Genomic DNA, 16,434 nt, shown 5'->3' with positions numbered 1-16,434 from the left:
GGTGATAATGTGCAGAAATCATGGGCCCATATAATTCTGGTAGTACTGACTGCGTGTTTCATTTTACTGGATTCAATGTAAAACATGTTTTATTCCCACCTCTCTTCAAAGCACCATTTGTTCCATTAAACTGCAGCACATACTTGTCCATGAATCAGTTAACAAACAGGGAGTCATAGGGTTGTACAGCTCAGAAACGGGCCCTTTGGCCCAAATCTCTATGCTGACTGTGATGCCTTTCTATGCGAATCCCATTTGCTCATATTAGACCTGTATCCTTCTTCTCCTTTCCTATCCAAGTTACCTATCCAAAAATATTTTAAATGTTGTAATCGCATCTGCCTTTACAATTTCCTCTGGCAACTCCTTTCTTATACCTTTTCAAGATGGCGAACTGCAGGAGTGGGGAGCTGTTGTGTGTGGCTGCTCTGCCTGCAGACCGTCCTTTCACCCTTTTTAATTTTTATTTTTAGTCCTTCTAAAAAAAATGTTAGTTGGAGGTCTTCTTTTATGTGGTGGGTGGGGGAGGGGAATGGAGAAACTTGATTTCCTAGTCCCTACCTGGTCGGAGAGGCGGCTTCCCTCCGAGCTGCTTCTTCGCCCCTTCCTCGCGGCCTACCATTGGACTGGAGCGACGTCTCCTGTCGGGACTGGCCAGAACTCCAGATTCGGCGGCGGCACAGCACTTAAACACCGTCACGGAGCGGGCGATGCCTTACCAGGTCGCCGTGCGGTAAGCTCCGGAGTGCTGTGACCGCCGACTCCAACATCGAGGAGCTGCGGTCTACGGAGCGTCCAGCCGCGGGCGGCGCTGGATTTAAAACACCGCGGAGCCTGGGATCTTTCACCGAGATCGCCAGAGTCGGAGCTCCGACCAGCGGCCTGTGGAAATCGGGAGCCGCGGTCTCCGGGGAGGGAGCGGCCGTTCCAGACACTCCAAGCCGCTGAGGAATGTTTCTCTCGACGCCGGAGCTCCGTCATCCGGCAAGAGGGCCTGAAAACATCGGACTGGCTGCGGAGACCACAAATAGGCCCCGACCTCGGGTGATCACAGTGGAAGAGGACTGAACTTTCTAGTGCTTTTCCCCACAGTGGAAAATGTTGATTCTGCTGTGGGGGACGTTCATGTTCAATTCTATAATGTGTTGTGTCATTTTTTATTTTTTTTATTTTTCCATGAATGTACGGAAACTTAATTATTTCTTCTATGTAAAGCACTTTGGTTTCAACGCGAGTTGATTTAAACGTGCTATTTAAATAAAATTTACTTACGTACTTACTTATACCTGGCATCCGCTGTGCCCAAAACTTACCCCCGCACCTCCTTTAAATGTCTCTCCTTTCACCTTAAATCCATGCATTCTAGTTTCAGACACCTATTTTAGGAAAGAAAACTATTGTCTATCTGATCTTATAGAGGTGTATTAAAATCATGAGAGGAATAGATTGGGTAGATGGACAGTCTCTTCCCAAAGTAGGGCAATCAGGAGACCTGTGACTTGAGCTGAGCCTTAGGGTTTGGCACTGGGCCCATTGTTGTTTGTCATCCTTATCAATGATTTGGATGAGAATGTACAAGGCATTAGTAAGTTTGCAGATGACACTAAAGTGGGTGTTTTTTTAGATAGTGAAGATGGTGTCAAAAATTGCAGCAGGATCTTAATCAGTTGGGCAGGTGAGCTGAGGAATAGTCGATGGAGTTTAATACAGATAAACATGAGATGTTGCATTTTAGCAGAACCAACACACTGAATGGCAGAATACTGGGGAGTGTTGGGGAGCAGAGGGTTTTAGGAGTGATGGTACATAGCTCCTTGAAATTGGTGCCACAGGTAGACAGGATGGTCAAGACAGTTTTTGGCACTTTGGCCTTCATCGGTCAGGATATTGAGTATAGAAGTTGGTGGGTTATGTTACAGTTGTGCAAGAGATTGGTGAGGCCATATTTAGAGTATTGTGTTCCGTTTTGATCACCCTGTTATAGGAAATATGTTAAGCTGGAAAGAATGTAGAGATGTATAGGTCATGAGATGAACAGGTAGCGTAAATGCAAAGAGTCTTTTGTCCAAAAAAGGGGAATCAGTAACCAGATGACATAGGTTTAAGGTGAGGGGGGGAAAGATTTAATAGGAACTTGAGCGACAATTTTTTATTTACACAAAGAGTGTTAGGTATATGGAACAAGCTACCGGCGGAAGTAATTGAGGCAGGTACTATCACAACTATTAAAAAACATTTGGACAGTTATATGGATAGGATAGGTTTACAGGCATATGGACCAAATGCAGACAGGTAGGACTAGTGTAGATTAGGCATGTTTGTCAGCCTGGGCAAGTTGGGCCAAATAGCCCGTTTTCATGCAATATGACTGTGACTCAGTGAGAGTGGCTTTTAAATAACCATATAACCATATAACCATATAACAATTACAGCACGGAAACAGGCCATCTCGACCCTTCTAGTCCGTGCCGAACACGTATTCTCCCCTAGTCCCATATACCTGCGCTCAGACCATAACCCTCCATTCCTTTCCCATCCATATAACTATCCAATTTATTTTTAAATGATAAAAACGAACCTGCCTCCACCACCTTCACTGGAAGCTCATTCCACACAGCTACCACTCTCTGAGTAAAGAAGTTTCCCCTCATGTTACCCCTAAACTTCAGTCCCTTAATTCTCAAGTCATGTCCCCTTGTTTGAAACTTCCCTACTCTCAGTGGGAAAAGCTTTTCCACGTCAACTCTGTCTATCCCTCTCATAATTTTAAAGACCTCTATCAAGTCCTCCCTTAACCTTCTGCGCTCCAAAGAATATAGCCCTAACTTGTTCAACCTTTCTCTGTAACTTAGTTGCTGAAACCCAGGCAACATTCCAGTAAATCTCCTCTGTACTCTCTCTATTTTGTTGACATCCTTCCTATAATTAGGCGACCAAAATTGTACACCATACTCCAGAATTGGCCTCACCAATGCCTTGTACAATTTTAACATTACATCCCAACTTCTATACTCAATGCTCTGATTTATAAAGGCCAGCACACCAAAAGCTTTCTTTACCACCCTATCTACATGAGATTCCACTTTCAGGGAACTGTGCACAGTTATTCCCAGATCCCTCTGTTCACCTACATTCTTCAATTCCCTACCATTTACCATGTACGTCCTATTTTGATTTGTCCTGCCAAGATGTAGCACCTCACACTTATCAGCATTAAACTCCATCTGCCATCTTTCAGCCCAATCTTCCAACTGGCATAAATCTCTCTGTAGACTTTGAAACTCTACTTCATTACCCGCAACCCCACCTATCTTAGTATCATCTGCATATTTACTAATCCAATTTACCACACCATCGTCCAGATCATTGATGTACATGACAAACAACAGTGGACCCAACACAGATCCCTGTGGCACCCCACTCGTCACTGGCCTCCAACCTGACAAACAACCATCCACCATTACTCTCTGGCATCTCCCATTCAGCCACTGTTGAATCCATCTTGCTACTCCACCATTAATACCCAACCATTGAACCTTCTTAACCAACCTTCCATGAGGAACCTTGTCAAAGGCCTTACTGAAGTCCATATACACAACATCCACTGCTTTACCCTCATCAATTTCCCGAGTAACATCTTCAAAAAATTCAAGAAGATTAGTTAAACATGACCTTCCAGGCACAAATCCATGTTGACTGTTCCTAATCAGACCCTGTTTATCCAGATGCTTATATATATATTATCTCTAAGTATTCTTTCCATTAATTTGCCCACCACTGACGTCAAACTAACAGGTCTATAATTGCTAGGTTTACTCTTAGACCCCTTTTTAAACAATGGAACAACATGCGCAGTACGCCAATCCTCCGGCACTATTCCCGTTTCTAATGACATTTGAAATATTTCTGCCATAGCCCCTGCTATTTCTACACTAACTTCCCTCAATGTCCTAGGGAATATCCTGTCCGGACCTGGAGACTTATCCACTTTTATATTTCTCAAAAGTGTCAGTACTTCCTCTTCTTTGATCCTCATAGTTTACAATAACTACAAATATTGTAGTTGCACCCACTTCTACCACTTCCTCTATGCTTTATGTGAACATGTTGTCCCACAGATCCCTTTTCAAACTTTCCTGTTGCACCTGTGAGACCAACATCCCCTTCTTATTTCTCCATTCACCCATATAGCGTCACTGGATAATCCTGAGGAAGTACCACTCTGATCTTCTCCCTAATCAAAAATGCAACGCCCCTTCCTCCTCTCTTACCTCCATCTCTATCTCTCCTGTAGCACCTGTACCCTGGAACCTTGAGCTGTCAGTCTGTGCCTTGTTCAGCCATGTTTCAGTATTAGCTTCAACTAGACTAAGTGCGACCCGTTGGGTCTCAGTCACATGGAAGGCCTGGTCCCCCAATGCAATCCATTTCCCAATGCAATATTCCACCATGGTGTGGGGGGGGGGGATGTGGAGCAGGGGGGGTGTGGGGCTGGGGTGGTGTGGGGGAGGGGGTGGTGTGGGGGGCAGGGGGTGGTGGGGGTGGGGGTGGGGTGGTGTGGGGGGAGGGGGTGAGGTGGTGTGGGGGGTGGTGTGGGGGGAAGGGGGGAGGAACGGGGAGGGGTAAGCGAGGGTGTGGGTGTGTGGGGGGGGGGGGGGGGGGGGGGGGGGGGGGATGTGGGGAGGGGAGCAGGGGGAAGGGGGGGTGTGGGGTGTGGGGTGTGGGGGGGAGGGTGTGTGTGTGTGTTGGGAGAGACTCCACTCAGCAGCCACCAGCTGCGGAACCACACAGCACCTCCCAACTCCACTCACCGGCTTCCCCGACTCCACACAGCGGCTTCCCCCGACTCCACAAAGCGGCTTCCACTGACTCCACACAGCGGCTTCCCCTGACTCCGCACAGCGGCTTCCCCGACTCCGCACAGCGGATTCTCCCAACTCCACACAGCGGATTCCCCGACGTCACCCAGCGGATTCTCCCAACTCCACACAGCGGATTCCCCCAACTCCACACGGCTTGTGGACTCCGCCCCGCCTCCGGGACTTTATTCTCCTCACCCGGAAGGGGCGTTATCTTCATGGTGACTGACAGGCGAGAAGACCAATCTGCTGATCTCACGATTCTTTAAACCTTCATAACTTTTGTAATATTCCACCGATCAGAACAAAACTTTGTGCGCTTGGAGCAGAGGAGAACGGTGAGTAAGGTGGCAAAAAATCCTAGCGATATAGGTACCGTTTTTGCACCAAAAAAAAAGTAAACTGGAAGTGGTCAAGATGAGAGTTTTAGTAATTGTATAAATAGATATCCCAATCCTATCGGTGTACCCATGACTGAGGTTCATCCATTAGAGGGCATGCACTGAAAGTGAAAGAGGAAAGAATCTGAGGGGCAAGTTTTCCACACATGGAGGTAGGTATATGGAACCAGCTTCCAGATGAAGTTGTTGAGGCATGCACAATAATAATATGTGACGAACATATGGACAGGTACATGGATAGGCAAGCCTTTGAGGAATATGGGCCACATGGGGCAAATGGAACTCAATTGTGGCATCTTGGTTGCCATGGACAAGATGGGATGAAGGACCTGCTTCTGTACTTTATGACTGTAGTGCACTTAATGTATTGCAGTCCACCCATTTGAAGCACGTTGGCATCCTGAATTAATGAATACATTATTGTCACATTTGATAAGTCACAAAGGAATTCTTTGCTTGCATGCCCAAGGTATGCAAATAGTTGCCACATAAGGGCACTGACAAAGTTACAAAGTATACACAGTATCCGCACCAGGTCCCCCTTTGTTCTTCCACTCCCCCCCCCCCCACCCTTCCATTGTCCATTATTCCTCCCCCTCCCTCATGGTGGTTCCCCCTTGCCGGGTCCTCCTTTGTTCCTTCCCCTGGCAGCAGTGAACTCACTTCCACGTAGTCCATCCTCGTCCGTTTATTGGCACCATCATCGACCGCCGCATCGACCTCTACGCTATCACTGCTGGGTCCTCTCTGGGTGCCTCCGTGGTGCCGACCCAGGCCCCAGCCACTTGGCTCTGTCGATTTGCGGCGTGTGGGCTCGACCTCGGCCGTGGGCTCCAACCCTCGGGGGCTACAGCCTCAGCTACTCTGCGGCTCGCCAGGAGGTGTCTTCCTTACTGATTGATATGTAAATCTATCACTTTATGGCATCAGACTACAGTAAAATTGTAGTATTTAAGCTTTAAAACCTTCAATATAATGAATGCCATAATTGAGCATATATGAATACAACTCAAAATTTCAAGTATCAGAAAACACAGCAAATATTGTCCATGTAAAACATTGCAGATGATTAAAATCAGAAATAAAATAAAAAGTGCTGGACAGAAACTAGATTTCAGAAAGCATTTGTGGAAACAGAAACAAGGTCAACATTTTATATTGATGAGTTGCAATGAGAATTAAACGTCACAAATGTGAAACAGTGATACGATTACCCTCTCCACAGGAATCCTATCGTTATTGTCAGCAGAGACTATATAATCTCAGCATAATTTGCTGATGTACAAGGTTGAAATGTAAACTTTCGCTGAAGTACTCACAGAACACGGTGTTAATTGAACATAGAAGCATCATACCTGACGAGGCTCTTGGCACTGTCAGGATCTTGTGCAGTTACTGCTCCAACCATAGATCCTGGTTTGGAATTTTCATAAACATCCATCACATAAAAGGGGAGTGAAAACACAGGCGGCTCGTCCACATCTCCAACAATGATTTTCAGGGAGGCAGTGTCCTTGAAGGGGCCCATGTTCCAAAAGCGAGGATCAATGTGAGTATTTTCGCCTTCAATCATCACAGTGTACACTTTCTTCTTTTCATAGTTCAGTGGCTGAAGCATGAATAGACCATAAAGATAATTCAATTTAACAGCCCATTAAATTTAGAGAGATGTAAAACGACCAGTTTTGAAATCCAGATACATAAATTATTATTACCTTCTTAAGAATAATAACCCCTTCTCTGGTATCTTTGTCAGTGGTAATGGTGAAAATGCCAAATCCATCTCCATCAATGATGCTGTAGCTCATGTCTGCATTCACACCAATGTCAGGATCAATTGCTTTAATCTTACCTACAGCTGTACCCACCATGGCTGACTCGGGGACATAGAGCTGGTAGTGTTCTGCAAATAGACAGAGGAGCATAACGTAACGATAATTACTGACAGAACCACATTGCAGATACAAAGACCACTCATGTTAAACCAAAATATAGCATACAATAATGTTTTTATGTGTTTTATTTCTAAATGGATGTGAGCCAGAGGTTCCTGGCAGGAATTTCAGGTCAATATATCTTCAAACTGTTCCCAAATCTGTCCAAAATATACATGAGTCACGTCATGTCCCATAGGAACTGTGCCAGTGGTTTGGCTCAAGTTAACTCAGCTACAATGAATGTCTGTGAAAGTCAGAGGTTGGGGGAATATTCTGTGGCAAGATAGGGGGAGGGGTTGGGAGGAGATAAGACTCTGACCAGAGGGAATATTTCAATTGTTTTAATTGAATTACTGCAGTTGTGCAGTTACTGCTCCAACCATACATCCTGGTTTGGATTTTTTTCCTGGGCCACATGTGTCCCCCGACTTGAAGGTGCTCCTGCGGGCGTCAAATACAACCTTGATCTGCTCAATCACTGCCACTCTTCCATTCTTGATGCCCTAGCTGTCAATGAAACTCTTCCCATCTGTTAAAGCCACTAAACACCACATGCAAGCCACACGGTTCTGAGTGTTTTGGGTTGTAGCTGGTTCTGGCATCCATCACACGATCCGTTTAGTTTAGTCTAGTTTATTGTCACATATACCGTAGTGTAGTGAAAAGCTTTGTTGTGTGCTAACCAGTCAGCGGAAAGACAATACATGATTACAATCAGACCATTCACAGTATACAGATACATGATAAAGGGAATAACATGAATAACATTTTGCGCAGGATAAAGTCCAGTAAAGTCCAAACAAAGTTCGTCCGAGCATCTCCAATGAGGTAGATAGTAGCTCAGGACTGCTCTCTAGTTATTGGTCGGATGGCTCAGTTCAGTTGCCTAATAAAAGCTGGGAAGAAACTGTCCCTGAATCTGGAGTTGTGCGTTTTCACATTTCTCTATCTTTTGCCTGATGGGAGAGGGGTTTTCCTCTCCTCTGTTAAGTTTGTTCACTTTTCCATGCTCAACCTACAAATAGGATAGAAATCCAGGCAATTTATTTCCTCCACTACCAGCCATATTTTTTAAAGCATATGTTGTGATGCTCTAAATATGAAATTTATTACAACAATTCTGGAAATCCTTGGCAGGTCAGGCAGAAGATGTGGACAGGGAAACCACTAACATTTGATTTCTGGGAGCATTTGTCAGAACTGGGAAAGAGAAGATAAACGTTTTTAATCTCTTTCAGGCCCTCTTCCCCAACATGGAAAGTTAAAGTCATTTTTAAGTTCAAGTTTCTCCCTCCGTAGATGCTTTGTGTTTTGGTCAAGATTCCTGCATCTGCAGTCTCTTGTGTCTCCATCTTAAGTTCCTTCCTCTCTGCTCCTGTGACTCTCTTCAGTACGATGGCACTGCCTTATAACCTTCCTCCAGCTTTGCCTCCTCCTGCATTCCTTCTTGCTTTGCTTGTTCATTAAAGAAGCTAAGCTCTAGAATTTCCTCACTATATCAGGGTGCTGCACGGCGGAAGCCTTCTTGAGATGCCACAGCCGCGGTGCTCATCCCAAAGGTTTGACAGGGGAGGACTTTGCTCGAAGATCTGTTGGTCTGTAGGGCCAGGGACCAGACCAGAGGCTTGTCTCGGCCCACCTAAAGGCTCGTCTCGGCCCACCTGAAGGCCCGTTGGTAGGACTGGCAATAGGACTATTTAATTATCTAATTTGCTCATCAGACATCGTAACCAGAGGGGAGCTGGAGACATTGGACGTGAGGAGCAAAGGCCGATAGGATGATAAACTGGGATAATGCCACCAGTTCCTTCAAGGTAGGCGGCAGGAGATGCCCACATGAAAGATGGCTGGGCATGAAAAGGAGAGGGACGTTGGATCATGGGAACTGCTCTAGTACATCGAGCGTGCAGACCTAGTGGGCTTTGACTAATGGCGCCACAAATGCGGCATCAGCCTGTGTAATAAATGCAAAAACAATTTCTCTGTGCAGTTGCATATATGACAAATGAAGCACTATTGAACTATTGTATCTCTCCACCCTCTCTAGCCTGCAACTGAGATCTTGATGTTCGTTGAGTCATCCTGCTAATATTTTTCCCAGTATGACATGGAAGTTGGTCTTATGTTTCCACATAAGTGATCTTGGTTTTTATTATGATGAAGGCTCGACAGTGCCTCTACTTTCTTGGAAGTTAAATGAGATTTAGCATGTCACTAAATATAAACGTCTACATATGCATTGTCGAAAGTATCTTTACTGTGAAGTTGCATTATCTGAGTACGGCAATTCAAATGCACAGGAATTCAAGAGGCTGCAGAGAGTCGTAGATTCAGCCCACACCATCACAGAACATGGACCTCTCCAGCATCGAAAGCATACACAGCATCTACATGGATGCGCTGCCTTAAGAAAGCGGCATCTATCAGTAAGGATGCCCACAATCCAGGCCATGCCCTCTTCTCGCAGTTACCATTGGGCAGGAGGCACAGAAGCCTTAATACCCATAGCACCAGAATCAGGAACAGCTTATTTCCTACTACTACCAGGTTCCTGAACCAACCTGCACAACCCTAATCCTACTTCAGTACAAGAACACTACGGACACTACCATTGATTGAGGATGCCATAAACACTGTCCTCCATGCTGCACTACAAAACCTAGAGGAGAAGGGGTCATATGTCATGATGCTTTTTGTTGATTACAGCTCAGCTTTTAATACAATCATACCCAGCAAGCTGATCACAAAAATGCTAGACCTTGGCCTCAGCAGTCAACTGTGTCGGTGGATATTGGACTTTCTCAGTGAACGCTCACAGACAGTGAGACTTGGACCCTACACCTCGACATCCCTGACCCTCAGCACAGGAGCACCACAGGGCTGTGTGCTCAGTCCGCTCCTCTACGCCCTATACACACATGACTGCTTGCCCCATCACCCCGCAAATAGGATCATAAAATTTGCGGACGATACAACCGTGGTGGGGCTCATCTCAAATGGGAACGAGGTCGCCTATAGAGAGGAGGTGCACAGACTTTCTGAGTGGTGTGCTCACAACAATCTCTCTCTGAACACTAAAAAGACAAAGGAGATCATCACTGATTTCAGGCGACATAGAGCGGAGCTCAGGCCACTGGAGATAGGGGGCGAGGAGGTGGAGAGGGTGCCTAGTTTTAAATTTCTGGGGATCAACATCAGTGAGGATCTTAAATGGTCTGTGAACTCTGCTGTAGTTGTAAAAAAGGCGCAACAGAGACTTTACTTCCTCAGAACTGAGGAAGGCCCATCTGTCTGCTAAACTGCTGGAGTCTTTCTACCGCTGTTCGGTAGAAAGCATACTGACTTACTGCATAACTGCCTGGTTTGGGAACTGTTCAGCAGCTGACAGAGCAGCTCTCCAAAGGGTGATAAAAACTGCCCAGGGTATCATTGGACTCCCCCTGCCCCCTCTGGAGGACATTTACCACTCCAGATGCCGCAGCAGGACCTGTAATATCGTGAAATACATTACACATCCTTGTCACCACCTTTTCACACTGCTGCCCTCAGGAAAAAGGTACAGGTCGCTAAAGTCACGCACTGCCAGACTCAAGTACAGCTTTTACCCATCAGCAATCTTGGAACTGAACTCTGTCTCGGGAGCGGGTTATGGGGAAGGAGAGGGGGTGGGAGACAGTGTTAATTTATGTAAATGTGAATCCATGGGTGGGTTTGGGGAGGGAGGGAGTGTAAAAAGTATGAGTATGTGAATGTTTGAAGTTCTATTAAATGGAGAGACACAGTAATCTCGTTGTATGTGACACATGCAATGACAATAAAGCATTCTGATTCTGAATCTGATTGATGTGTGTATGAAGAAACTTTAAATGCTGGTTTAAACTGAAGATAGACACAAAATGCTGAAGTAACTCAGTGGAACATGCAGCATCTCTGGAGAGAAGGTGATGTTTTGGGTTAAGGTCGTTCTTGAGACTGAGAGTCAGGGGAAAGGAAAACGAGAGATATAGATGGCGATATTGATTTGTTTTCTAATTGGAATTGGTACTAATATATTGTTGTTGCAGTCTTTTTCTTTTCACAATCTTTGATAATTTGTGTCTCATTTATTTTTTGTGTGTTGTCCATGTACCTGTAATGCTGCAGAATTTCATTGTGCCTGTCCCTCACCTTACTTGTATTACATTAAACTCAACTTGACTAGTAATGTAACTGTCAATCAAAGTGAGGAAATAAGAGCCACCGTGAAAACAATACACTTATATGTGCCATCATAAATACATTGAATTATGACATACCACTCTATCGAGAAAGTGTAACTTTAGAATATGCATCACATGGATTAAAAATGAACACATACTCTGCGGGAATCTGGGTGGGTTGTCGTTGGCATCCGTCAGCATGATATTAATTGTTGTGGAGCCTGACAGCCCTCCTATCTGTCCGGCCATATCTTTGGCTTGAATGACGACAGAATACTGCTCTCTCGCTTCCCTGTCCATATTGGGTAAGGCCGTCCTAATGATTCCTGCAAAAACAGTGGAAAGAAATACAATTCTTTAGTCTCCCAAGAAAATATCAGGTTATTTTGTGCAGAAATACCATTCTACAGAGGCATGTGGTGAGATTAAGTGTTATCTATCTGATAAGTCACGCACTGGGTTAGTAAGTATAACAACCTTCCCCCCCCCCCCCCCCCCCCCCCCCCCCGTCAAATAAAAAATAAAATAGATCAGTAAGCAAGTGTTGGTAATCAACTAATTACAAATTAAGTAAATCATAATGCTTTAAGTTTAATAAAATATATAAGAAAACTTCCTCTGAATATCATCAGCTAAGAAACAAAATAAACTTCACCAACTTAATTGATGTGATTTATACTTCATTAATACATTTCTGTTCCAAACTTTTAAACTTTAATTAACCAGAGAATTCATCTACTGTTTACTTTCATTAATATATATACATCTTCAAGGACTGTAAATGACTCACAAGGTAATTAAAATACCTTATTCACTACCATATTGTGAAATATGATTAATTTATGCCTGACTCTGCCTGAAGACAACAACTTTTAATATCTATCCTACCTGAAAGGCTTCTGCATCAACAATTTATAATCATGCAATAACTTCAAAGTTGACTGAACTGCAAAGTTTAACAAATTAAAACTTTTAGTGAATGATAATAGGTTTAGCACTGAACTAACTGGTAAATAAAGGGGATACAATTTTAATTATACTGGTATGAGAGTAAAACAGCCACACTTTGAGCAAAATGAGTTCAGAGAAGGGCTGCTAGTCTACTTCCTGCCATCCAAGCATTGTAAAGAGGAAAATTAAGATAAAAAAAGAGGTATTTAAGCTTGAAAGATAGACCCGACCATGTAGAAATCAAAGATACTAATAATATGGTTAGCGTTAATTTGGACTCCTGCAAATCAGGACAACTGAACAGAAAGGTAGATTGAAACTCAGGAAAGCAAAGATTATACAAGAACTTGGAAAAAATATAATGACTATAAACGTGGGCAAATGGGACCAGCCTAAATGGGGCATCTTGATTGGAATGGATGGGTTGGGCTGAAGAGACTGTTTATGTGCTGTATGATGTTATGACTTTACGGTCATTTGATTTCCGAGGCATGGCAGTAAAAGCAAAAACAAAACATGAAATCATTCAGGAATTAGTTAGATATCAGGAAGGGGGGACAGAAGTTTAATCTTTTTGGATAAGCTAGAGCCAATTTAGTTGATCCGTTTCACCCTTTTGATCTTGTAATCAAACCACTGATTTTAATCAGCTTTAATGTCAACAGAGATTAAAATGGACAACATTTCCGTATGGAACCTCACTTTTTAATTGATGGAGTGGTGGACTGAATAGTGCGTCTGCTCATTTTAACTGTACAGATGGAATTGCTGCCATATAAATGTTATCCTGTTAATGAGAGCACTCATCACACCATTATATTTTTTGTTTTATTAAGTGTTTGGGACGTCTTTTTGCACTATTATTATGGGCACCTACACGTATGCCTCTTTTTAAGGCCATTCACAGTGGATTGGCAACAGCTTAATTTATTTCAGTATATTTATGAATAAATCATGCATGAACAATGTACACCACATGTGGCAATCTTGTTTTGAAAATGTTATGGTTGGTAATTAATGCTAAAGGAACAAGCTAATTTGGTTGCAGAAGTAAATCATCCCTCCAAAATACCGCTCTCCTACAAGAACAGATCCTGACAGTGTATCATTGTGTGGACACCAGTATCATACCAGTTGATGTATTTTCCTAATGATACATCTATATACTGTGACGACATATCCTTCCCAAGGTCCACTCCGATCCGACCCTTGTCACCAGCAGACAGGCTAGAAAAAGCCTACAAACAGTGCCTGGCTGCTGGAAAACACTGGCTCTCTGGACTGAGCTAAGGCCACAGTCACATGAGCCATAGCATGATTCAATTAGTGAACTTTGAATCAACACTCTACACCTTCTCAGCCCTGCTCCTTATTAATCCACGAGTTCCAGCCAAAGGAGAGAGGGGAAAGAGTGAGAGAAAGGAAGACAGAAAGGAAGACAGAAAGAAAGACAGAAAGAAAGACAGAAAGAAAGGGATAGAACGAAAGGGATAGAACGAGGAAGACCCTTTATTAATTGCCTCCTCAGCGACAATGAAGGACTACGCTCCTGTGCGGGCCTGGGACCATCTTGTCACTATTGTTCCACATTGGAAATAGTCTATTGTGTGAGTTTATTTTACTGAGCATGCCAGTAAAGTCATCGCTGATCTGGCATCATGACAGATGCCACAATATATATAGGTTTAAATAGCACTTTTACAATGTTAAATTATTTTTCAAAAGTCCCATATTCCATTGATTCCTTACAATAGAGAAGGTGGCTATTTGGCCAAAGTCTATGCTGGCCAAACCACTGCAAGCTTTGCATGTATAGTGGCTCTACATCCTTAGATCTTTGCAATATCATGGACCAGTTTACTTAGAACAACTGGAAATTTCCTGTAGATGTATTATTGTCTTGTGTCTAATGTGCCTGTAAAGTTGCAGCAAGTAAGAACGTCATTGTTTCCGGTTCATATGAATTAATTAATTATACTTTGTGGGCTTATCAATGAAATGTCAAAGTAGAAGGGTGCCCACCTGATGACCCCGATGAAGTACCTACCCTACCTTTCACCACTCCAACCCACTGCAAATAGCAAGAGTGCCGACTTATTCCAGGGATTGAAACAACAAGTCCTATTAGCTCTACTGATCTTCTGGAGGGAAAACCAGTGACTGCTGTGAAAGTGCAGCTGACAACAAGGAAAAGACCGTGTGACAGCTTGGAGAGACAGCTGACAGGAGGAAATAGACCCCAACGGGGCTGTTATGGGCTAGCTACCCATGACAGCTGGCTCCGTCACCTTGTTAGGGCACAAGAGCCACCCTCACTTGGCTACAAAAAGTTCAAAGAGAAGAATACCCCCAGAGTCTGCGAGAGTGGGGGCGCAAGATGACTCATTGACTGACCACCCGGTAACAAACCTTGGAACGGGCATGACATTGAATCAGTAAGTGGCAAAACTCTTGAAAAACAAGCAGCTGGACACGTTCTTCAGACCTGTAGGTGTGGCTGGACTAAAGTAACTTCGACTCGTGGTCTCAAAATTCATCAGGAACGGAAGAAATTCTTGAAAGTCCACAACCCAGGGCCCCGCGTTGACCAGATTCTGTCAAGAGGATGGTCAAATCAGTCAGATTAAACTCAGCGGTAGGAAGAAATCCACAGTCCACAGAGCATCAGCACCCTACGTGATGTGGCAGAAGTTTCAGGCAACAGTCCAAGACGCAACCGGGCACATCGTAAAGTGGAGAACATGCAAGGACGTAACCCGTTGGTGAAATGGCCAAAGTCTAACATCAAGGAGTGGGAAATCATCAATGCAGACGTGAGCTTAATCTTAAGTGGAATCAAGGGATCAGCAGAAAAGAAGTTGGAGAAGATGGGTGATCTAGTCTACAGCTATGGAAAGGAGAAATTTGGTGAGAAGGAACAACTCAGCAGAACAGATAGGCCTCCTCCCCCCAAGTCCCGTCGTCTCCAAGAAATCCAACGACTTGTTAAAGAAAGAAGAGACCTGAGGAAGGCGTGGAAAAAAGCAACAGCAGAAGAAAGGGAGGGCATCAATCTCCTTCAAGAGAACCTAAAACAGAGGCTCTCGAAGCTGCGCAGAGCGGAGAATGTAAGGAAACTACGCAAAAAGGAAAAAGCAAGATCTACAAAGAACCCTTTAAGTTTGTGAAAGGCATTTTCACAAAAGAGAAAAGCAGATCCCTGAAAGCGTTAAACAAGGAGGTTGAAGTACACATCAGAATCATCGACACTGATGAGTTAAAAGATGAACCGATTTTTGTCCCCACTGACATCCCACCAATCTCACCCCAACAACATCAATTTGGCATCAGCCCTCCCAAGCTGAGTGAGGTAAAATAAATAATGAGGGTGGCAAGAACGGCCTCTGCACCAGGCCCTAATGATGTTCCATATAGTGACTACAAGAATGCCCCAGATATTCTAAAATTCCTCGGGAGGAACATGAGGGTTGTGTGGGAAAAGCAAGTTATCCCCAAAGCCTGGTGAAGAGTGGGGGGAGTGCTAATCCCAAAGGAAAAAAATGTGTCCACCATCGAACAGTTTCGGCAAATACATTTTCTTAACATAGAGGGCAAGATCTTTTTCAGTGTGGTGGCGAAAAGACTTACAAAGTATCTGAAACAAAACCATTTCATTGACACGTCAATCTAAATGGCTGGCATAGCAGGCTTCTCAGGATGCCTTGAACAGACCAGCATCATATGGCATCAAATCCAGACTGTTAAGAAAGAACAAAATAATCTGCATGTCTTCTTCCTCGACATGGCCAATGCCTATGAATCAGTACCTCATCTACTACTGTGGACTGCTTTTGAATTCTTTCAGGTGTCTGCAATAATAACAAATCTGGTAAAAAAACTAGTTCCAGGATCTGCAATTTTGTCTCACAACATCAGACTTTACCACAGTGTGGCGACCACTGGAAGTAGGCATCATGGAGGGTGCACCATCTCCCATTGACCTTCACTATGGCAATGGAGCTCATTATCAGAGCATCAAAATGGGTTGTGGGAGGAAAACGGCTACAGCAGGGTCAGCGATTGCCACCTATACGAGCCTTTATGGACG

The 16,434-nt window shown here is 44.1% G+C and overlaps 1 protein-coding gene across 5 annotated transcripts in view; it reads right to left on the bottom strand.

Moving 5' to 3' along the window:
* Positions 1 to 16,434, bottom strand: part of LOC116990944 (cadherin-18-like) — a 794,245-nt gene that overhangs the window by 36,588 nt on the left and 741,223 nt on the right. For 4 of the 5 annotated variants that reach the window (XM_033049123.1, XM_033049131.1, XM_033049142.1 and 1 more), the window contains 3 exons: positions 11,555 to 11,722; positions 6,976 to 7,163; positions 6,616 to 6,869 (listed from right to left, as the gene is read on the bottom strand). In XM_033049123.1, the coding sequence (XP_032905014.1) occupies positions 6,616 to 6,869; positions 6,976 to 7,163; positions 11,555 to 11,722 (610 nt within the window). Of the gene's footprint in view, positions 1 to 6,615; positions 6,870 to 6,975; positions 7,164 to 11,554; positions 11,723 to 14,832; positions 14,937 to 16,434 lie in introns of those variants that run through there. The other variant, XM_033049158.1, reaches the window with a different exon arrangement.

This window comes from Amblyraja radiata, chromosome 2 (assembly GCF_010909765.2).
Source record: "Amblyraja radiata isolate CabotCenter1 chromosome 2, sAmbRad1.1.pri, whole genome shotgun sequence".
Classification (NCBI taxonomy): domain Eukaryota; kingdom Metazoa; phylum Chordata; class Chondrichthyes; order Rajiformes; family Rajidae; genus Amblyraja; species Amblyraja radiata.
This window is presented reverse-complemented; position numbering and strand designations above follow the sequence as displayed.